The sequence below is a fragment of the Nicrophorus vespilloides genome, unplaced genomic scaffold, assembly GCF_001412225.1.
Source record: "Nicrophorus vespilloides isolate i.1.1-1 unplaced genomic scaffold, Nicve_v1.0, whole genome shotgun sequence".
In the NCBI taxonomy this organism is placed as follows: Eukaryota; Metazoa; Arthropoda; class Insecta; order Coleoptera; family Silphidae; genus Nicrophorus; species Nicrophorus vespilloides.
In genome coordinates, this window is record NW_017096602.1 from 357,988 (window position 1) to 382,343 (window position 24,356).

Below are 24,356 nucleotides of genomic sequence, written 5' to 3' on the forward strand. Positions count from 1 at the left end.
ACGAGCGACGTTTCGCTTAACGTGTGACGATGAGAAGAGAAGTCACGGATTGCGCTCCCGCTACATCATTTTTAAAACGTGTGTACACATATGTATATTTTTGAATATGTTTCACTGTACGAGTAAAAATACGGATTAATCTCGTTAAACGAGGTTCCACTGTATATACATTTCCTGCTAAAACATGATTTATCAACTGAAATATACAATTGGTAAACTTCTACTGAAAATAAAGTAAATAAAAGAAATAACATAAGAAAATAAGACAATTCATATCTACTACTGTATATGTAATTATTTAAGTTTATCGAAATGTGGTTTGCAAAACATGTAATCATATTACTTTGAAAGATGAATGATGTTTTTATTATTGTGTCGAAAAATTGTTATGATTTTTTCGCTTCCAAGTCGTTCAGTAAATTACTTTACGATGAGCGCTTCCAGTAATTTAAGAGATCGTATCCTTCTTAATGGAAGCAACCACGGAATCGTGCCATTAACATTCTTCGCCCGAATATATTTATTTTCGTCACCGAAAATAAAGACGTGTCCTCTTCCTCCTCCGCATCTAAAAATAAAGTCTAAAAAGGGGGAATACGACCGAAAACAAATGGGGAGAACGCGCGCTGACAAAGCCCATTTGTAAATCATCGGCATCAACTGTAAAACTGTTTATATCTACACTTTACGATGACTGAGGATCCATTATTCGGTCCAGATGCAATTATATGAATTAGGAATGAGGGGACGTTCAAATCGATCTTAGAGGATCAACTTAACCATATCTTCTTAAACACTTGACATTCAAACAATTGGGTCTCGGTTTCGTATTCCATAATCCTATTATTTAGCATAATATTAGTTTTGATTAGAATAACAGACATTTACATATAATAAATACTAGCAATTTCATACTTATAATACATTCTTAGCCTTTTATTTATCTTTGTTTGTAATTACTAAAATTAGTTGCAATTAACTTAAATTAATATAATAAAAAGTATTAACAATATTACATTTACTAATAACTGAAATTAGGCCAATTATTTTCTTTCCAATATAATAATATACATATTTTCTACATTTTTTTTTTGTTAAATATGTGTTAAGCATGTTGACTGTTAGATCTATAATCGTCGATTACAGTAGTATTTTGTAGTCATTATGAACGAGAGCTTAAGAGGAAGATACTTGAAATAAAAGTGTTTTATGCATTTCCCATTAATCGCGCCAAACTCATTTTCCAAACTTTCTGATGTAAACTCTTGAAGAATGAACGCTTTATATTTGCGTATTTAGTTCACTATTATACTTGTGGCTCATATATTGGTAGAAGCAACATTATGGTATTATATACATTATAATTGTATTCTGAAGATCTTTAACAAAATAATTATTGACTACATATGCCTTGAAAATTATATTTTATGATAATAGTTAGTTGCCAACGAATATAAGTGAAATAACTTTTGTGCTACAAATAGCCTAACAAAAGACATATAACAAATGTTTCAGATTACAGTAGAAACAAATAGTTATAATATGACGGAAAGAACAAACAGTTGTTAGTATCAACACGTGATAAGTCAAAGGTATTTATGTTGAACTAAACAAATGCATGGTGATACGTTTATCTTCATTATCTTCAACAAGCAGTTATACAATGTTACAAGAAAAAGATTAAATATATTATAAGTCTATATCATATATTATACCAACCAACTCGCGATAAAAAGATTGGAATCTAGTAGAAAACCAAATTACGCTTCATGATCCGAATATAGTCGATACGAATTAAATGTTACTTGTGAAACTTTTGAGTTTGTCAATATTTATATAATTGAATTTATATACGGTCTTGTAGAAATTTACTAAAAGAGGAATGTAATAAAGTAATTTGTACTTTTACAATTGTATTTAGTATTTTTATTCTTTTTGAAAATTAAATCTGGGTAATACCAGAAGACTGCGGTTTTGAAATGTTGCTGAGGATTATATTAAGAGCTGGAGTTCCACTTTAAATTTAAACAATGAGGCTCGTTTCCTTGTTCGATACGGAGACTTGTTTAGCATATCTATGTACATAGTTGGAGATGTTCGGGAATTATGCAGGCAGGGGCCGTCTTCGAGCTGGTTGCCTCGTTTGCATGAATTCAACGTGCATCGGAGACGACGACTGTTTGGGCCGCGCCTTGTCTGACGGCTTGCCTGCCTCTCCGCACGTGTCGCAGATGCTGCCTCTGCCACTACCTCTGCTTCTCTTCTTCTCCAACAGATTCGATTACTATTCGATTAGCATCCAATTCCACGTCTCCGTCCTCTTCTTCAACTAAACATCAGTACCGCAGCCAAACGCCGACGGTGTGAATCCGCAAACTCCCCATTTCCAACAAAGACAAGTCAGTGGCACGTTGCTGCCATCCGCGAAGAGGTTGTAATTGAAGTTAATTAAGATATTTGTGCGTGTGTTTGTCGTCTGGCTTCGTTCGGGTTCGACTTTGAAAAGAGCGTAAGTTCTGTGTCTCCTGACGACGACTGAGACTGCCCCTCCTGTCTGCCCGACTGGTGCTAGCAGCCAGCCGCTTGTTGCTTTGCCTCGTCTTTCGCTATCTTTAACGTCGCGTAACTTGCATTCACATATGTGATCTTGTGTCCGTGAGTGCTTGTTGTGCCGATGCATCTGGATGCACACCACACGAGACGAGGCTCTGAAAACGCTGAATCCTGCCTACGAGCAGTTCTTATATTCTTTTCGCACATAGAAAGGGATTTCGCACGTCTCTATAAATAGGCGTCGCGGCGCCAAACCGCTATCCGAAACAGCTTCCGTGCCGCCGTCTCAGTTCGCGATTCCGTTTCCAAAGTGCGTGTGGTGCATCTTCTTAAAGAGCACTTATTACTTGACCCCGGATGACATTCCTACGCACCCAAAGGATCGCTAATTGAAACATAATTTGCTTCTCCGTCCATTCGCTAATCGCAATTGGAACCTTACCCATTAAGCGAGTAATTCTACCAATGACAACAACAGAAGCCTCGTATCGCTTCAATTGCTTCTAAAAATAGCGCATTGACAAATTTCAAACATTCATTTCGTATTTGTTTATTTACACATTTGTTTCTTTTTATTATATAAATATAAGCAAGCGGTTTTTGTTTCAAAATGCGGGATGTGTGCAAAGGGGCTGTGGTAGCAGCTGCAGTGGCTGTGATTGAAAAGAACAAGGAGGTGACGACGCGACTTCTGGTTAACAAAGTGGACGCGCTTCCTATTACCAATGTCCTGGAGGATCAGGGCTCAGAGGATTCCAGCACAAAGTGCCAAGAGTGGATCGAGAATAATTCTGGCGCTTTTCTCGCTTCAAATGAAGATGCCTTTATCAGCGGGCAATTCGTTAACGTCGGTCGAAGCTACGAGAGCTCCAAGCCGAAGATCGTGGGGAAGATTGCAAAGGCTATAGGAGGGTGCGAATTTGATGAAGCTGTGAAAGACTTCGATCTCACCGCGGAGGACGTCCGCAAGTTCGTGGCGGAGTCGATGAAGCATTGCGAAAGTAAAGGTATACTATAAACCCGATGATATTCGGTCGGATGTTTTTCTGTAATCTGTTGTTACCGGAAAGATGTTCGAGAGACTTCCGTTACTCCGTCCACCGATTATGTGGCCTCGGATGATTTTGAGTCATCCTCCAGCGATGGCGCCAGCAGCAGTAGCAGCGAGGGTTGCGCCAATTTAGCTGGACTTGCTACCATCGCTGAAGAAGTTACTGCTAGCAGTGTTCAGTCTTCCGAAGGTATTAACCTTTTACTTATTTACATGAGGAGAAAAGTGGAAAGCATGAGTTCATTTTTTAAATCTATGCCAATCAATCAATCGATCAATCATTTTTACAACCGTGACGAGATGCGCTTCGTGACTGCTTCAAACATAAACATCATCGTAATGTATGGCCGGAAATTCATTTGAATTTCCCAATTTGCGCAGCTATAAAACGAGTAAATTACATTTAAATTACAAACTTTCTAAGCAATTACGAGAAAATTAAAGTATAAATAGTTTTTAGTTGCCTAATATTTGTATACCAATCGCACACTTTTGATATAATTCGTTGAATCCTTATTCAATATTTAGTAAAATTTGAGTTTCTGCATATAAATATAATCAAAGTTTTCAACTACACCTTCTATACATATTTAATAATACTTCACGCGAATAACAAATCATTTACAAATCACATTTATTTAATACTATTTATGATTGTACAAAATATTTATGTAATACTGATTTACTATTTCTTAAGATTTATTTGCGTCGATTCACGTTTACAATTTGAGGTATAAAAGTGCAATAATTAAACTTAAATATAAGAACAAACCGAAACCAAATATTTATTTCTCTATATACGAAATATAGAGCACCATGGCTTATATAACATATTTTTTTTAATATTCCTAAAAATGGCTGTTGTTATTAATTTGTATCATATTTACAAAATGAGTGAAAGAATTATTGAAAAAAAATTAAAGCAAACAAAAATGATTTAGTAAACATAATTAAATGTGGATTGAAACAGTTTCAAAATAAATAATTAATAAATGTGAAGTTTGCAATGTGATTAATGCGATTCGATTAACAATATTTATTGCACGATAAATATGTAAATATTATTAATATTGCGCCATCTGTTTTCGAAGGGTCAACGACCCGATATTACGAAATGGGTCACTCATATATTTTGCATAATTGTAGATTTATTGGCACAATTATAAATGGCTGTCAATTATTTCCACGTTCCCAAATTAAAAAAAAAATATATATTAATTTGTTTATTTTTTAATTTCATGTTTTGTTTAATTACATGTGTTAATATTGATATTAATTTTTATTTTTTACAACCTAATAAATAAGTGGAAATGATCAAGATATAAATAGAAATAATAACAATATTTAATGCAAAAACCATAGAATTACATAAATAAATATAGATACGAACTATGTAATAAAAAATTACCTTAATTATTGCAATTGGCATTATTATGATGCATTAATGTTTTGAAAATAAATAAAAGTATATTTTGTATTAACATTATATCATAATTTATTATGTTAATCTTTTTTGAACGTATGAACCGACCTCAAATATATGGAGGTTAATTCATTACAGATTCCTCCTGAGGGGACAACGTTCAAAAGAAATCTAATATTGCATTATGCAAACATGATATTGAATAATGAAAGAGAAACAAGATTGCTGTAATATATTTACTTAATTACATTTTTTTAATTGAAGTTAACATAATTATGTCAATATCAATTCTATCGAATTTTGGTTATTAAGGTTAAGTAAAAGTATAATTAAAATCTTATGTTTTTTTTTTAAATAAGTACAGGATACATTTTGTTGTCTGTCCTACTTGACTACGGATCGCTTGGAATTAAGTAATTATCGGACAAGAATGGAATATTTCATTAATTTAAACTTGTTTACAAAGCAACGAAACCAATCTAGATGGTATCGCTTACGCTGTTTTCAAAACGTTATGACACAGCAACAACTACAAAAAAAACACATGCATGTGCATAACAATGTGCACATGCTCCGTATGCTAACCCAAATACGTTTACGTGAATTGTAAGTCTGACACCAGGATATCGATTTTAGTTTACATTTTATTTTTATTTTAAGTCAATAGTGTGAAGGCATATCTATTTTTGTTAAAATAAACGAGCGATGATTTGTCATGGTTGTATTTTTAACAGTAGTAACAAGATTTATTTTATTAAAAAAAATGTAACGTTTGTAAAATATTGACGAAACATTTACAAAGGAAATTAAAACAAAGTGTCAGTAAGCAACATTTAATGGTTAAATATGCTTGAATATATAGTTTGAAATTATATAATATTGTATGTTTATTCCTTTATTTTGTTATTAAATGTATTTATCTATTGGATGAGACATTTCTAGGGGTGATGTGTCTTCTTGTGTGATCCAGTTGATTCTAATTTCTCCAGAGGATTTCTTTTATCACTCTCTTATTTTCTTAGTTATATACAACATGTCTTTTACTTTATTTTACTTCTTTTCTGTGAAATGTAATTGAAAATGTAAGAGTCGTTTTTCCGACGTTCATCTTCATTCCCATGAATAATTCCCATGATTTATATTATTTTCTAAAAGTCAAATATCTTTGATACTTTTTCTTGTCTCTTTTTTATTTAGTCTACTTAGCTCAATTGTTTCAACTAGTATTTTTAGTCTTAAGTACTGTATAAGTGTTTTATTCAATTTTTATTAACATATCCTATTTTTTGTATTAATAGACTTCGAATCGAGGTGCGTTTACCAAATTGTATATTTGGTAACACGCTGATTGTAAATATGAAAGTTACATCAACATCAAAAAGAAATATTAATTTTCTTCTGGGAAGGCTTTAAAGCGGTGATTTTATTATCGTCTAAAATTAGTATGGACTAGAATAGATGAGCGAGCGAGAAGAGTGGAGGATGCAGAACAGAGGAGGCGCCTTCACTGAAATGCTAAGCTCTAAGCCAAGATGCTATTGCTGCAGCTCATGTAATGCTCCGAGACGGCGTTTTTCCACGTTTCCAAAGCGTACAAAAATAAACGGTTTGTTTACAGCTTGCATAATGGTTTCGGGTCCTGCTTCGGGTCGGCAGCTCGCGACTTCCTCAATTAACAATTCACACTCGGAATAAATTGCATTTGCGTCGCAATGCAGTGCAGCGAAAGGCCCGAACTCTGCTGCTGCTGCTGTTGCTGTAGTTTTAACTTGGCAAACTTTGTTCGTTATTGCATTTCGCAATTTTCGCCTTTTCTTCAACTTCTTTTCTTCTTATCCTCTCAGTCCAGTTTTTATTTTCGAAAACTTTCTGTGCTCGCACATTAACACTCTCTCGGACGTATGCAAATTCCTTTACTCGGAAGGCGTTTCATATAAACCAGATTCCGCAGATGACCAACCAACCGACCGGACAAGTGCGATTATGGCAGAAGAGACCACTCGCTCTTTCTGACCCATATTTGTTCGTATGGTGTGACTCAGGGCCGTAACCTTTTTCACTTGAATACGAGCACCGTTTTTCGGGAGGACAAGCAGGAATTTTCCTGGAAAAGCTGCTTCACTAATCTGCGCTGTTGAAGCTTTTTGTCCCGCGAAGCAGTTTAATGGTGTTTAATGGTTCAGACATTTCCATTACAATCCTCGAAAAGTTTACATTTTTGACAATTACGTTAAAAGCTACATACTTAAAAAAAAGTTTCTTTATTACTCAATTTGACATATATCATTTTGTTTATAAATTATTTTTATAGATGTATGATTTACTTATGTAAATAATTATTTAATTTGGTTGATAATTGCTTACACTATATTTAAATTATTGTTTTACTTTTTAATTATAATAATGAAATTTTAATATATAATGAAAAATGTGTATAATTAATATCAATTTAGAAACTTAATGAGGGAATACTCTAGAACTACAACACTTTTTGCTGCAGTGAAAGATTGCAGGAGGCTGAACTGCGTGCGATAAATTAAATTTCTACCCCTATGTTCTTTCACTTTATGTCCATGTAAGGAAGCGGACCCCGCAGTTCCGTAAATAGAATGTATCTATAGTGTAGACATATCCTTCGTCATGTTCCAAGAAACTGCGGGTCTTCACTTCTTAACTGCACCTGTTTCTTTTATTCGTTATTCATTTATATTTTTATTTTGCCTTAAATTCGACAGGAATAGAACGCGCAATATGAACTACAGCTGTGCATTTGACGAGGTGATCGAACTTGAATTAACTTAACGAAATGTCTGCTCTTCGAGTTTTCTCATTTTTCATCTTTAAGCTTGATGATAGAATGACGAGATAATAAAAAGGCGCTTCTTGTTTCGGGTATTGTCGAGCCTATCTGCACATTTAATCTGTTTGGTAAATAAGGCACGTTCCTTGTTTACTTGATGAAATCCCGGCCTGGAAATTAATGAACTCTCTTTGTGCATTCCGTGATAGGGATATTTACAATTTGATTGTTGACCTATGACTTTACATATTACATACAATTAGTTGTTTTTAAGATAACTTTTTGTAAACAGTTCATTAACTTATGAGTTTTACTAATACTTTTAATAAATACTTTATATTTTATGAAGTATTGAAGGTTCGATGAGCATCTTCAGAACTAATTATTTCATTCATTTCTGTTTATCATTAATGAACGGAAGCATGTGTTTTCTTTTAATTTCTGATTAAGATTTGAAATATTATGTTGTCATATCATATTTGCTATAACTTTAATAGGTATGAACTGAATGGAGTTGCATTTTCTTTTAATTTTCTTCTTTGTTAAATCGATATGTGGTGACCTACCGTTAGTAAAATCGGCTTCAAAGTTTCATCAGTTCGAACGCTCGTTTGACCCGCTGTAAACTCGTTTCTTTAGATAAAGGTTACCTTTAATGATTCATTAACTAGAACTGTACATTGATTGAAGTGCATCCATATCTATTATTGACACTACCGTTTAGTTTTAAAGAAATTATCATAATTAATTTATCGCTTAATTACGCTCTATTTACGAAAAACTCATTTACTTAATTATTTTAAATTATATTTTACAGTTTTATACTTTTCAAACTTTTACATACTGTATCATTCAAAGATGAAAAAAAAACTGAAACTGATTCACAACATATTTTCACATAAAACATGATTAATTAATACATTTAACAATAAATTTTTCGAAATCCCCGCACATTATTTCCTTTTAATTATTGAGATTCTTTAAGCTGGTTTTGCTGAAACAATCGGCAATTTTGAACGCGCTCTAGAAAAAAGTAATTTCGCTCTTTTAAATGTTTCAGCATATACCATTTCAGACATTCATTGCCTCTTTACATCCACTTTTCCTTGAAAATTGCTTTTCTTTATCAATATTTGAGAGATTTTAATATCCTTACTCCAATTTATAATTTACTTGATTATTTTTCATGTCTTTGTAAATTTGTGACTGTCTGTTACTTTTAATTAAATTTAGCAGATTTTTTCTATACTTGGATATTCTTTGTTAATTCATTAATCTTAATTGCTATGTTTCCAACTGTGTGTTTCTAAATTTAACCTGATAATGGTAGAATCGTGCTTTTCTTGGTTTTCAAAATTTGCGAGATTTTATCTTAACTGGATACTTATAACAAGTGTACGTTTATTTGATTGTACTTACTCGAAATCAAAATTTGAGTTGATTAATCTTAATTCCTTTGTAAGTCTGTAACTGTATGTTACTTTTAATTGAATTTAACGTAATAATGGTGTAGCATCGAGCAAACGGGGGGTTTTCCAAGAAGTATTAAAGCGTTTGAGAACATGAATGACAAACCGACAGAAGTCGTTATTATTCTCGTGTACACAGTGCAATGAAGCGTATCTTGGCTTTGTGCTGGAGTTATTATAAATTTAATCTGCTGAATGGATGGAATAAAGAGAGAGAGAGAGATGCATTTAAACTGCGAATGGGTTGAAGAGAGTGGGAAAGAGATGCCTGTAAACGGCGATAGCAGACATAATAATAATGATAGTAATAACAACAACAATATTAAGACTTCAGGATAAGTTTACATTTAGCAAAATGACGTAACGCAACTTAATACCTGACATCCGCATGTCGTGAAGAGTATCAATGTATCTTAGCGGCGTTTGTAGAAGCAGGAATGAATTTCAAATAAATTTCGATACGCGTGGAATGTGTTCATAATTGGAGCCAATAAAAGCTGTGCGTCAAAGCATCGGCGGCATACAAATTGGATTCTTGCCGCAAGTGCCTCTACTCCGTTGGCTAATTAATTAATTATAGATGGAATTAATCGGTTCTAATCGATTCGCTTGCAATATCAGATAATTCAAAAATGTTAAATATTTCAGACTTCGAGTTTCTATAGAATTGAAACATAATTATATAATGTGTATGTACATAAATTCAGTTACAAGAATTATGTTATATGAGAGGATGCAACAGATGTAAATTTAAGGTGTAGTAATTTGATTTACAACATTCGGTTAGTAAATAATTATAGAATTTGGTAAAGATTTACGCTTTTGGGAATTTATATGTAATATATTTGATGTTAGCAAAAGTTCCAAAGTTATTATATAATATTTAGAAAGTAATATCGATGCTTTTACAGTATAAACAGAACTACAAATAGTTACATTCATCAATTTAGAATGTAAACAAAGTTTATTATTATGTACATGTATAGTTGTTACACAATAAAATACAAAATATATCACTTCATTTCCATTATAAATTTTCCAAAATAATTTAGTTTGCTGCAACAATCAGCAATAATCAACCCAATAATCAGCGATATTTATTACGTAGTACTTTTTTTTTAAGTAAGATTTGTTCTTGTGTTTTTATTTGTTATAATGTTAAACATAGGATTAATAAAATAAAGCAACGAATTGTATAGAACAACATTGGTTTAGTATTTACGACCAATTTATGATTATATTGCCCTATGCTAATTTATATAGTTACAGAATGATAATATATAATACAGGTGTTAATCAAAGTTTAAATGTAGATCTATTTATGAAATAATTTTTGTTAGACTTTTCTATCATTAGTTTCTTCTAATGTTTGCATTTAATTGGAAAGAAAAAATCAATGCGCTTACGTTCAAATTGTTAATTGTTAAAATGACTTTAATACATTAAGTATTTGCAGACTTGAATTTGGTTGGGTTGTTTACTCTAATGCGCCATTTTTTCAATGTTTGAGCGAATTTGTTTCAGTGTAATTTGCAAACATTTGTATTATTCTTTTCACGGTCGAATGCATGTTTGATATACTTGTTACGGCTTACAAATAGACTGGATAGTTTCAAAACCTTGGTTAACTTTCCAAACAAAAAAACAACTAAAATGAGTTAAGATTACATAATCTGTTTATATTCAAACAAAAAAAAAAACATTATTGCATTTATTTCTATCGAGAATACATCTATTTCATTGAGAGAAATTATTATGAATTAGATGTTTCGTGTAGTTGTTGCTGTTGTAGGTGGTTGAAAACAGAAAATGTATACGACACTCTGCCTATTTTAACAAATCTGGTAAAAGCAAGAAGAGATCCTCGATTTTTTCCCCCTCAGTTCTCCGCACTTTCCCTTCGTCCGCTTTACTTGTTCGCTTTCAACGGCCACTTTCAACCGTCAACAAGAATCGAAATACTTAGAAATTCCGCTCTATTCCCATCGGAGAAGCCAAGTTCTTCACCCTCCAGTACAAAAACATGATTTTGTATTCATAATATTCTTATTTATTTTGCTCGTTCTTTCACCATTCATACGCTGTATAATAAATGCGTTCAATATGATTGATATTCGACGTTTAACGGCCTTTTTATTCCAATTACTGCCTCCCTCGACGCCCACGCATTTCATCCATCCCTCTCGCTATTTATATACCCGACACGCATTATGATCGAGCTCTCGTCGAAATGATCTCGCAGCAAGTTTACCAACAACCCTCCAAATTTGACCCAAATTTATCTGTTTGCTTTCAGATATGGAACTTCATCCCCCCATGCAAACACTATAATTCATATCGCCATTTGATAGTATCAACAAAACACACTTCATATATTACATGGAACATTACTGTTATGATTATGTGCGATTCATATGCCATATGGAAAATCTCGATTAGAAATGCATAATTTACATGTTTACAGTGGTCTATACCAAAGTATTATAAATAATTACAATTTACATTTTTTAATACAATACTTGAAAGTCTAAACAAATACTTAGATATACAACTTGTTGAATAGTAACTTTTAATATATCTTCATAAAACAGTTTTCAATATAAATTATTTACATCTTAATTCATTAAAGCATTTAAGTGTTTAAATGTATAAAGTTTTCAACAATTAGAACTTTTCAAAAACAGCTTCAAACATAATACATTGATATTACAAATATACAACTTTATAATATGCGAAATTGAATTCTAATATAATTTTATTGTAAATTGAAACTTTATGAATGTTAATTTATTATTATAAAAATATCATCAAACTGGTTTCACTATCATTTATTTTGCACAAAAAGTAAGTTCATCTCGTGATTAAAGTATTCACGTGCTTCTGGCTTTCAAGAAATGACTTATGGATGTTAAAAGAAACTTTTAATGTACTTTACGAGTTCTTTAATATTGTAAAACGCAGTCACAATATTGGTGACTTTCAATCAAGAAGGTCGAGGCGATACGCGCAGTCCACAAACTATATTTATGTTTCCAATGGAAAACGTATTTTAACTTTATGATGTGTTTATGAAATGCTTTAAGAAAATGTTTATTGCACATTCTGTGTTTATGAAAATCGCGTCCAACGTTTCCAAATTATATATGGTTAATGGCGTGTTAAATTATTGTTGCGTGCTTCTTTCGTCGTTGCAATTGAACATAATGCTGTATGTAATAAAGCCCTTTCGAAACAATCGAATAGCGTAGCATTATAATTTTTATTCGTCGACAGAGTGTTATCTACTTTGGTGTAACCTTTCGATGATTGTCTATAATTATTTCCAGTTGGGACTAGAGGTTTAGTTTCAAGCATAATCGATGATTACTTGTGCAATTACATCCACTTTCATAATGTATGCATAATAACGCATGAAGCAATAACAACAACAACAGTAATGATCAATAGAGGAAAATAAATATTGTTTATAGAATAGCAAATTGAAATCCAATCAACAATACGTTTTCCTGTATATTGTATAAAAAAAAGTAATGAAATTTCTTTATATAAATATTCAATCAAAATTTTAATTTGCATGTTTTGTTGTTACATATTTATTCATTACATTTAACAAATATATACAACAATTCCTCGCCTTAAAAAAGAAACATATATAAATTAGTTCATAAAATTGTTTTTTGTATGCATAAATAATCGATTTTTCTTTAATAAAGTCAAATTTTTGTATGTATTTTTGTATGTACAAAGTATTTCTGTATTATATTACAATTTTATTTTATTGATAACATTTATAACATTAATTCAGCGATTTTATAAAATATCATTCATATCTGTATTAAGATTAGCATATTTATATTATAAAACTGCATAGAACGAATAAAAACATATAGCAAACACGAAATAAGATCATTAAACTTGCTTTGCAATATCTAAAATAACTTGAATGAAATAATATTATGAATATTTTTCTTACAATGTCTAATTATAATATTTACATTTTCTGTAATTACAATGTGAATGGTGCAATTGTAGTAATAATATTTACAGTTCTTTTTTTTTCTTCTATTGTTATTTCTATAAATATGGTAGTTATTCACGCTAATTATATTCATCAATTTAAATAATTAAAAAAAAGGGAATGCAATTTGCAAACCTAATTTGTTAAATTATTATTTATCATTGTGAGCAGAAGTAATGAATTTCTTTTTCGTATGCAAATGAAATATACTTTCATATTCCCATGAGTAATTTGCGGTTTAACAGTAGCACATGACTTTTAGCATTTGCAGCCCATTTCGTACCAAAAATAATCCGTGCTAATATGATCCACGTTTCAAATCACAGCGCGAGTTTCTAATGGCTTTTGAATACACCTTCTGATGACTTCCGGGATCAACAGCATAAAATTATTTTTAAACCTTCGTTAAATTTGTAAAAGATATTTCAGTTATTTTAGGAGAAATATCAATTATAAATGTAGCGAAACTTAGTATAAAAAATTGCTTGGAAAATTATTTTCATTTCAAACTGATGAAATTATTAACAAAATATACTTCAACTTGATATATTATTCAAATAATATAAACATTTTTCAAGAACATGACTATCCAGTGAGTCTATGTTGTTTTTCTCTATTTATTTATTTTATATGTAGGCATACTTGAAGATCTAAATATTAGTTTATACTTAGACGAACAAAATAAAAGTTTATAGACGTGTTTTTATATGATTCATCCTAACAAAATAAACACATTTCTTTGTAAATTCTTTCAAGTTATGGTGTTTTTCTAATTTGGTGATGTTACGTTTAAAATAAACTTTTCTTAATTCTACTTAAAATAATGTAGACTTACTTACAAGTAATAAAAACAAACAAATTTATTAATACCGTTTAATATAAATAATTAATTGAATAAAATATCAAATCGAATTGGTTTAATTGTTAGAAAAATATTACAAAATCGAATATTTTTTTAAAGTAATTGAAATTTATTATAAATTATTTATACTATGGTGATAATTCTCTGTATTTATTATGTTAAATTTTCCAATAAATAAATAGATTAATATAATAAAAATCAAGTTTCTAAAAGTAAATCAAGCTTTGAAGTCATACTTTATGTAAATCGTCGGCTATTGCATAAGTTGGAGCATTCTAAATGGTTGCAGTTAAAAAAATCTATTTAGAACGAATTAAGGACGAATTGATTTTTTTGTACATAACATGACTAGACACTTTTAGAATCACACTGTCTGCACGTTTTTGGCTGCGGTTCAAAGGAAGCAGTTATAAAGTTGTTCATTCAAAATGGGATTATCTAAATTGTAATCTGGAAAAAATAGTATTTATAGAAAAACTAATCATTTCCCACCGAAGCCCGAGGCTAACCCACATTCCTAGAAGATCACCAAAACACAGACACATAATCATTGCTTTTATAAATAGATTGTGTAACATCAAATGAATTCTAAAATGCTGTTGTTTATGTTTGCGTTTAGTTTCAATGATTTCCTTGTATTAATATAATTGTTTGTTTTGTATGTGAATTATAGTGTGCATTATGAAACTAGTATTTGAAAGTTTATTTATTTCTTTATTTTTATCTACTGATTAAATTTGATGAACGTAACTTGTTTATAATATCTAGTAAATCATAGATCAAAACGAGAATTTGTGTACTTCTAATACTCTCTTATTCTATATGTCCTTAGTTGACTAGTATTTTAGCACTATTCAAAATACACGTTATTTAAGTTCTTGTAAGCTGTTAAACATTAAGTATCCAAAGAAGTACTAAGATGTAAATAAGATGATTAGATAAATATAATTTGCAGAACTCACTTTGCACATAATTGGAAAACGAGTTTCGAACGAGGAGGCTTTTGAAATAAAGTCCTTAAAGTAAACATTAATGAGGATGTTGAAAATTGTGCACAAGCAAAACTGGTGTTTATATTAAAACTGAACAAAAAAAAAAGAGAAGAAGAAGCAGTTTCAACATTGCTGCCGTGGAAACTCGTATTTATTTACCTATTTCCGAGAACATAAGCACACGCAGCCGGCCTCTGGTTGTTTGCGAAAATAATCCTCTGCAGCCAATAATAAATCGCCGCATTTTGAAAATATATGTGCCAGTTTTTATTGGCGTATTCATTAAATGTCCAATCGACTGCGCTTCTGTTGCTCCAACCGAGATAATTTATTTCGTTCGTTTACTTTTTTGTGTCCTTCTCTTCTTCTGCTCATTCTTTTCGTCTGCGAAAATAATAGGTTGGAAGGGTGTTTTCGGTATGAATGCGCGCCGCGTGTTATCAGGGTACCACCGGGCGTTGGAATTCATTAAGCCTCGCTTATATAAATTCTTGAAATCGCTATAGTTGATAACCAGGCCATCGCTTCCCCCTCTTTTGTATAAACAGCGCGCTGAAAAGGCCTGAAACAAAATATAAAAAAAATATAAACAGTGAAGGGAAGAGAGAGAGAAAAAAAATGAGCGTTGCGTGCGAAGTATGTTCATATTTTTACGGACGGTTTTAATTTAAAAAAAAGGAAACGCATACGCAAATCATTTTTGCTTTTGTTGAGATCCATGCAGCCATTACGTAAACGTGACTTTTTTTTTATTAGTATATTCATGGTATTAGTTTAAGTGGAAGAGATGTATTTCTTTGTGGTTACAAAATTCATCGTCGTATAACGTTTGCAAATTTTATTAATGTATGTTTTAGTACAATAGACTGAAGCTTCTAGTTTAATTATAATATTGCTTAGTGGAAACATGAATCTCGCGTAGCTTTTAGATAGTAATTATTTAAGAAAATTAATGAATCAGTTTAGTTTCGATACTTACAAATAGATCAAACTTTTGAAATACTATGAGGCAATTTACAAATTAAATATTATATAAAGTATAATACTCTTCATTTAGTTAGTACTTAGTTGTTTACTTTTGTTTTTCAATTATTGATGATATTTGTTACTTGAGACTATTTAAGAGACGTTCTCAATTCGTTCTTCATTGTTGCAATGGTTTTAATAAGTGATTTGGTCTGAACACATACAGATTTATTAAATCGTTTACTCGTTTCTATTTAATTGATTCTTGTCAGTTTTGTGGGATTACAATATTGTCCGACTTATTCAAATTAACTTTTAATTGTTATTATGTCTATGTCAGTACTAAGATGACAATTAATAAACGTCCAATTGTTTTGCTACTATGTTTGACGTTGTCATTTTTGGCAATTATCTATTAATATGGTGTTATTATATCAATTATTGGTATTAATATCTTTTTGATGTGATCAATTGGCGTCTATGATCAACATGGATATATCTGTTTGATAGATGAATACATTAGTATCTACCTATGCTTGTAAGCAATGAAACAATGAAGGAGAATCTCATGGAGCATTGGTCTTCCTGACCGCCAATGCCAGACAAATTAATCAATTAGATTCTACTACAATACACCCACGCGCACATGCAGATATAACACCTTCTGTGTAATATCGAGGTTCCCCTTTGGCAATCCGCCAATCTACAAATAGAAGGCTGCTCTCGCGAGATGCACGCGCTGCCCCATAACCATCATCATCATCGGTGCTACCACCACCAGCATCAGTAGCAGCAGCCTCATCACCTTCCGCCTTCAGTCTGTGCCCGAAATCCACGTTTCCAACACAATTTCGTTACACTCGCGGATAAATTTCCATCCGAACTATGTATACAGCATTTGGGTGCGCTCCAAATGGATTATCGTCAAGAGGAAACGAATAAACTGACTCGTACATACGGTAAATTGCTTTCAAATCAATTCAATGGAATCAAATTTTCCCATCCACTGGGCGCGCGACGAAGCCCTACCCCCAAGAAAGTTTCCGTTGCTTCGAATCAAAGTCAAATCGCGAAAGGAAATCCAACAAACTTGCTTTCGTTTTTTCATATATCCTTATACGTTTCCGGTTTTTCCCATTTTTGTTTTAACTAATATATATGTGTATATATATAGATATAGTTGCGTGGAAGGATAGGTTCGTTTATTGCTTTCCATCCTCTCTGCTCTTCTCATTCAGCTGCTGTGGCTCGAAACATACAACCAGATGCCGCAGCTTTATCGCGTTTTATTGGAGTAGACTGTTTGGATGGTATTTATATTCGTTTTTGATTTCGCTTCTCCGGCCTTCGACAATGCCGCGCGTTGCTCAAAGAATAATTAAATCGCCAAAATATTTACGCCGGAAGCATTCCTAGGAATGCTGGTCTTTCGTCTAAGCTTATATAGGTCGGAACAGCACGTGTTCTCCTTGCCACATACATAGTTTACATTGCGGGCCGAAATGGATTTAAAAATGAAATTACGTTATCTCCCACTTTTCTCTCTCCAGTTCTTTCTTTATGTTTCTTTGATGGTCTTAATTATAACACTTGTAATCTCGTGGTAGATGGAAGTAGCAGTGATGCGAGCATTACAGAAGACGATGGCACGGTGAAAGACGACGATGCCTGGTGCAACGGTTCACAATCCTCCTCAACTTCAACCTCTTCCGCACGTGGAAAAGGTTGCTTAAGTCTGGAGAACCACATGCAGACAGTGGATAGCTCGATGCGATGCAACGGTGATTTCCAGTGGATAAGCAAGGACAAGAAAATGGAAGAGGTGCAGAGTAAGCCGCCAATTAATAGACGTGAGAGGACGCCACGGAGGTCGGCGGAGAATACACCACCAGGTGGTAGTTTGGATAGGCGCAGGCATGCTCAACAGTCACGGCAGGAGCGCGATCAAAAGTCAAGATCCTCTCACGTGCTGAAATCGCCTTCTCCGCAACACCAACCTCCACCACGTCTGGATGACTACGTCCAGCCGCAACCGCAATACCCGTGCCAGAATTGGTGCTGCAATCCGCACGGAGCCGAGCTCTACTTCGAGAACTTTCACCGTCGCCACGAGAGAACTGATCCCCAGCGCTATGGCAGCAGTCCGATGTTGATGGACCGTTTTGTCGATGGCAATAGGGGCAGTCACCCCGATCTCTACCGGCCTGGCGAGATGCCGTGTTACGCATATCACGTGCCGCCTCATCATCCTCCGCCGTTCTATTACTACGGCGACTCCAGGGGTTACCACTGGACCCCCAATAAGGTGCCTCTTCAAGAAGACATCCGCTCTAATCGTACTAATAACACACTATTTATAGCATGCTACTGGCGTACTAAAACCTCCTCTTTATTATATGTGTATTTAATACCCACGGCACAAATCGCATAATACTATGACTATTGTTATTATTAATACAATATCATATCTCCGTATATTCATGCTCAAATTTAATTTGTTACAGCCTCCGGACCAGGATGAGCGTATGCGCAAATTGCAGGGGGAGCGCGATAATTTGCAGCTGCAGGTGCAGGTACTCAGCGAGCAGATCGAGGCTCAGGGGGATAAGATCACCGACCTGGAGAAATGCCTCGCCGAGAAGAAGCAACAGCTTATCAACTCCGAAGATCTGCTGCAGAGGGTAAGTCGCAGACATCCTTCGCTCCGGGGATTTGCGGTCTCCTAAATCCAAATCTACTCTGGACGCATTAAAACCAACGCGAAAATATGTCACGTTTGAATCGCGTTTTACAGGAAATGCTGTCCAGATCTTCCCTGGAAACTCAGAAATTGGAATTGCTATCCACGGTCAGCGAGTTGAAGCTGCAGCAAGCCACGCTCGAGAGGGAAAACATGGAATTACGAAGTGCACAAATGAACAACAACGCGGACAACAAGAAACCACCTTACATAAGCAGGATATCACCGCAGCCCACGCACACTTCAACTCCTGTTCATAACAGCAATTCCGTAAGTTCCATTTAATTAAATAACTTTACGTGATTACAATTTCATAATTTTCCATTCACTATATTCAATTCTTCAAAGAGTAAAATTTCAAAATTCGTAAATTCCAAACAAAACTAAAATAACTCTTTTAATTTACCGTTGCAAGTCGAACCTAATTCTTAAATTCCTTTTAAAATCTTACCGTCACTAATAACTTATACACGTTAAGAAGATTATTGCATATTTATTATTAGATTTTTTTAATGATTAATAATATTTAATAAAAATAGAAGTATAACGATAAAATAGATGAAACATATTTGATATTGCTTTATTATATATATTTGATATCTACTACGTCATCTTGTATGATACATCAAAGTACTTATAAATCAATCAGTTTTATATGTGTACTTTTTCTTTTTCAATAAAAGTTTAACATCTGTAAATATTAAATTTGCTTTCATCAGCTAAGTTTGTGTTCCTTCACAAATTCAATTATTTTTATGATATTTGACCATTGCCACTGATTTTACAAAACATTTATATACTACACACTTATCTACTATAAATATTTAGGTGCTATTTCAACTTCATATTCTATTTTTAAGCATAATTTTCTTTGTATATAAATTGTGTTGCTATGGAATAATTATACAATCAATCTATAATTATTTTAATTTAAAGTATTTTTTTTATTAATGACGATTAAAATAATATCCAAATAATAGAACTTTTATTAATTTAATTATTAAAAACTCCATTTTCGAAGACTACATTATAAAATTTGTAAGTGACAGAGATTACTTCTTTAGGCAAAGTTAATAACATTGTATATTGATAGTGTAGCAACGAGCTATCGACCTTGGTTTTTATGTTTTTCTAAAGGATGCAGTAACATCCAAGCTCATTCTCTTTTACGGCTACACTTGAGCATTTTAAAGTTCTCGTTGGTAGATATGAGGGTATTAAAATTTTTTGTTCACACAAGGTTTTAAGAAAGTCACCATCTCCGAGCCCCATTTCTGGATCTCTAGCTGCATCCCCCAGGAGGGTGGAATCAGTCTCATCCCTAAATCAAGATTCTCCGAAGGTGGGTTTTATTGTATTCATATTTATAATATTTGATTTTTTGTTTTGTTGAAATTGCAGACTCCTCCAACTGGGTATAGACGGCAAATAGAGTTGCACTATGCGAGTTTACCTCGTCAACAGTTTCTTGGTAATGGAACGGCGCTTTCGGTGGTGGACGCAAATGCGAACCCCGCCAATGGGGTTAGGAAAGGCGTTGCATTTGGTATGGGGCTTCAATCACTACTTGGGGGTCGGGCGAGGGGTCACTCTGTGCCCAATTTAGGTGATAGCTCGAACAGTGTTCGTCTAGCATGCAAACCATTACTGATAAACCTAATTCACATACGTAAACATACAAAAAAATATATATTATTCACATAGGAAAGTCATTAATCGCCTAACTCATATCACTACTATCGTATCTCGATGCTTTGCATACTGTACGCTGTAGCTTTGCTTCTTTTTGTTCTTGTGGCTCTCTATGATGATATGATATAGTTGTAGCTTTAGAGTTAATCGCGTTTTTTCTCACGTTATGCTTTTCGTGTGTGATCAATATAGCGGAGACCGAGAAGATCGTGATCGACGAGAACAGCGAGCTTCCGCAATCACCGAGTCTGCAGATGAACAAAAGTAAAGGGATTAAAAAGATTTTGGGGAAAATTAAGCGCTCCGGATCCGGCAATTTGGAGGATTTCAGTTGCGGCGAATTCCAGCGCGGAGGAATCCGAGCCACAGCTTCAGCTAGATTAGGATGGAGTGAGCCAAACGTTACGCCAAAGTAATGATAATGCAACAAATATTGGATCAAAGTTTAATGTGTTGCTGTTTTTATGTTATGCAGGCCCGACAAGCCGTTCTCTGAATGGGACACGGAGAACATATGCGACTGGCTGCAGGATTTGGGCTTGGATCAGTACGTGACTGAAGCGAAGCGATGGGTTAAAACCGGACAGCAGCTGCAGGAGAGCGGGATTAATGAGATAGAGAAAGAGTTGGGTATTAAGAATCCGTTGCACAAGAAGAAACTACAACTGGCATTGATTGACACGGAGGCGAATAGCTCGAACGATCCGTACCTTTCGAAGGCCGGGCAGCTGGACACCGCTTGGGTGCTGCGTTGGTTGGACGATACGGGTTTGCCTCAGCATAAAGAGACTTTCCTGATGAATCGGGTTGATGGAAGGGTGCTACATAGATTGACGATGGATGATTTGGCATTGCTCCACGTCTCCTCGCTTCTTCACGTGGCTAGCATCAAGAGGGGCATCCAGGTATTACGAGAACACAGTTATGAACCTAGTTGCCTCCAGCGACGGTCTTTACCAGACGACCCCGATAATCCCACACCGAAACAAGTGTCCCTTTGGACTACCCACAGGTAATAATCATCAATGCACCAAATTAAATCGGAACGAGAAAATCATAAATCCGCTTCCTATTTCAGAGTGATGGAATGGCTGAAGGCAGTCGATTTGGCCGAATACGCTCCGTATTTGCGTGGCGCCGGGGTGCACGGTGGTCTAATGGTGCTGGAAAACAAATTTAACGCAGAATTATTAGCATCGTTGCTCTCCATTCCACCTGATAAAACGTTGCTCAGGAGGCATTTAAGTACACGTTTTAAAGAGCTCCTGGGCAAGGAAATAATTCAAGCTAAAAGGGAAGCCGAGTCTACCTTTGGGTATATCCCACTAACTCCAGCATCAAAGCTCAAAGTGAGTTTCTCGCATTAACAAAACCAAAGAGAGCACCTCTAATCATCAAATTAATTTCAGATCGCCAAAAAATCGCATTTCTCGCTGAAGAGAAACAAAAGCAAATCCGAGGCGGATTACGGCGACCTCGTCTGTCCGCTCAACCAAAATTCAGGTGAAAATTATCAGAGTGGTTCTTCAATTAACAGCGTGGGTGTAAGTTACTAACATTTCTAACAGTAGATTTGTTTTTTTTATTATTATTTATATTTTTAAATTCCGATAAGTCACTTTAATGAGTTAAACAATGATCACGGCGGACAGTGCTCAACAAAAAAAAAACTTATGTAGTCTTGTAGGGCACTGCATCCCAAAAGCATATACAGAAATTGGCAATGCGCAATATTTCACTTTGCGCTCCAACGAGCACTGCTGATTTCCTTCAAATTATTTTATTATTTTTTCCTTCTGTTCCGTTTATTTTTCTCTTTTAAAATCTGCCTCGAGCTTCCTGTTTCATGCTTTGCGGTTATTTTGGGATCTAGGTACCGGAAATTATGATAATTCACTGCTAATTATCCCAATATTCTTTTAAAGAATCTTAACGATAAAAACAAATTGCTCACACAAGGTTTGTGCGTTTTATGGATTTCGATTTTTTACACTTAACTAGTCTACTGTTATTATTATTATTTTCTGTTTATCTAAAAATGTTTACTTACTTCGAATAATATTTAGAATGCTGTTTGTTGTTTTACACTTCTTCTGCTCAATACGATTTGGATTTTCATATTTTATTTTCACTTCATTTTGATATACTCTCTTTTATTATTATTTTTATTTTCTTTGTGATGTGTAGTCGAGCAGCTGAATAGAGCGATGTGTAGTGCAAATTATGTTTTTGGTTTTCTATTAACAGTGGATTGATTGAATGGAGCTAATATTGTTCGATGAGCTTTTCTCTTGCGTTGCTTTATTAATTAATGTCTCGTTGATCTTAGAATGGAGGGTAATTATTTTTTTAATGAATTTTAAATTAGATGACGAGGAGGAGCGCAAAGGACGAGGATGTCTGTCCTCTCGCTGAAGAAGAATCTGTGAACAGCAGTTCGTCCTCTAATTCGCCCCTTCCTCTAAGGAACGACACACATCAAAATGACGAAGGGCACAACTTGAACTAAATCATATCTATTATTTATTTGCATTTAGCGTTTCATATCGCCAATCCAACATCTGCTATAACCGAATCCTGAGCAAAACAAAAAATTCATTTGCAAATATCTATCCGAACAAATTCAACAGTACGAGATTTCGAAAAAAAAAATCGTAAGCATTTGATTTGCTTAGAGATTCTATTGTATAATAATCACATACATTATTATTATTATCATTATGAATAAGATCTAAAAACAAAGTAAGTTAACATGTAGGGAGTTTAGATATTAACAAATGTTACATAGTTTAAATGAGATTCGAGTCTTCCCCAGATCCTAAAATATAATAAGAATATTGCCTTAAAATTATCAATAAATTCATATGGATAAGAGTATAGTTTCCCCCTATGTAATGTCATTAGAGAGAAGAACAACGTTAAAAATTCCTATTAGAATAAATTAATCAAATTTAAAACACACAAAAAAAAAACAATACAAAACAAGAAAACAAATATGTTCATCATTTAGTATCTATTCAAATTAGATAGTGGTGTATTCTACTTGCCAACTTTACGTTTATCTATTTCTATACTGTTTCGATTGATGAGAGGATGATAAACGAGTCAAATGAAAGTATGCTGTGCCAATTTGTGGCGATCTATGAAAACTCAACGTTTGATAAAAAAAAAGTACAGTATTTAAAATATATTGTTACCATAATTGTATGAAAAAATAAATATATCCACGTTGATCCAATATTTAAACTATATTTAAGGTGTGATTTGCTGTGTGATGATGATGATCATGATTAGGTATGGAACAACTGGTTCTGTTTTATTTTATACCATATACATTTTCATTTATTTTATTTTCATTTTAATTATTAATGAATACGCGTTAAGAAGACATTGACAACTGACCAAATTGTAATAATTTAAGAGCGTTACAATTTAGATTTACGATAGACCTACGTACGACTTCATTTTTTTTCATTCGTTTAACAATCCTGTCTATTGTGTGTATGTGAAGATATTGTTTCTATGTAATTATATTTTGCTAAAGCTGTTGTTTATTTATTGTACAATTTAATATAATATATACAATGATCGATTATTACTTTTTATTTAAACTTCCTGTTTCTACTATATTTCAAGATCTTTCATAGATTTGCCGTTAATATTAAATTAACAAAATTCTGGACTGTATTTTTATTAATAAATGGTAAGTATATACGAATAATTTGGTGATGATGGAAATTTATATGAAAAGCAGAGAACTTCGTAATTCAATTATTATCATTTGAATTTG

At 33.3% G+C, this 24,356-nt stretch overlaps 1 protein-coding gene across 5 annotated transcripts; it reads left to right on the top strand.

Annotated features, from left to right (window-relative positions):
• The first annotated feature begins 3,094 nt into the window (after positions 1-3,094).
• On the top strand, positions 3,095-24,127 carry LOC108557566 (liprin-beta-1-like). Of its 5 annotated transcripts, XR_001890864.1 has the most exons (13): positions 3,095-3,560; positions 3,624-3,794; positions 17,742-18,439; positions 18,639-18,815; positions 18,929-19,144; positions 20,115-20,216; positions 20,276-20,480; positions 20,759-20,978; positions 21,042-21,578; positions 21,645-21,915; positions 21,976-22,110; positions 22,440-22,525; positions 22,935-23,010. XR_001890864.1 is itself a non-coding variant. In XM_017914137.1 (12 exons), exons 1-12 carry the CDS (start codon positions 3,164-3,166, stop codon positions 23,073-23,075), a joined length of 3,270 nt encoding a protein of 1,089 aa, XP_017769626.1. In that variant the 5' UTR covers positions 3,095-3,163; the 3' UTR covers positions 23,076-24,127. The 5 variants fall into 5 exon arrangements, 4 of the variants coding, with proteins under 4 accessions (XP_017769626.1, XP_017769627.1, XP_017769628.1 ...); XM_017914137.1 differs by lacking the exon at positions 22,440-22,525 and having other exon boundaries at positions 22,935-24,127; XM_017914138.1 differs by lacking the exon at positions 22,440-22,525 and having other exon boundaries at positions 20,276-20,420; positions 22,935-24,127.
• Positions 24,128-24,356: the final 229 nt, after the last annotated feature.

Coding starts and splice junctions, on each gene's coding strand:
- LOC108557566 (XM_017914137.1), top strand. CDS start 3,164: ATGCGGGATGTGTGCAAAGGGGCTGTGGTAGCAGCTGCAGTGGCTGTG. Junction 18,816..18,928: donor CCGAAGATCTGCTGCAGAGG/GTAAGTCGCAGA, acceptor CGCGTTTTACAG/GAAATGCTGTCCAGATCTTC. Junction 21,916..21,975: donor CTCCAGCATCAAAGCTCAAA/GTGAGTTTCTCG, acceptor AATTAATTTCAG/ATCGCCAAAAAATCGCATTT.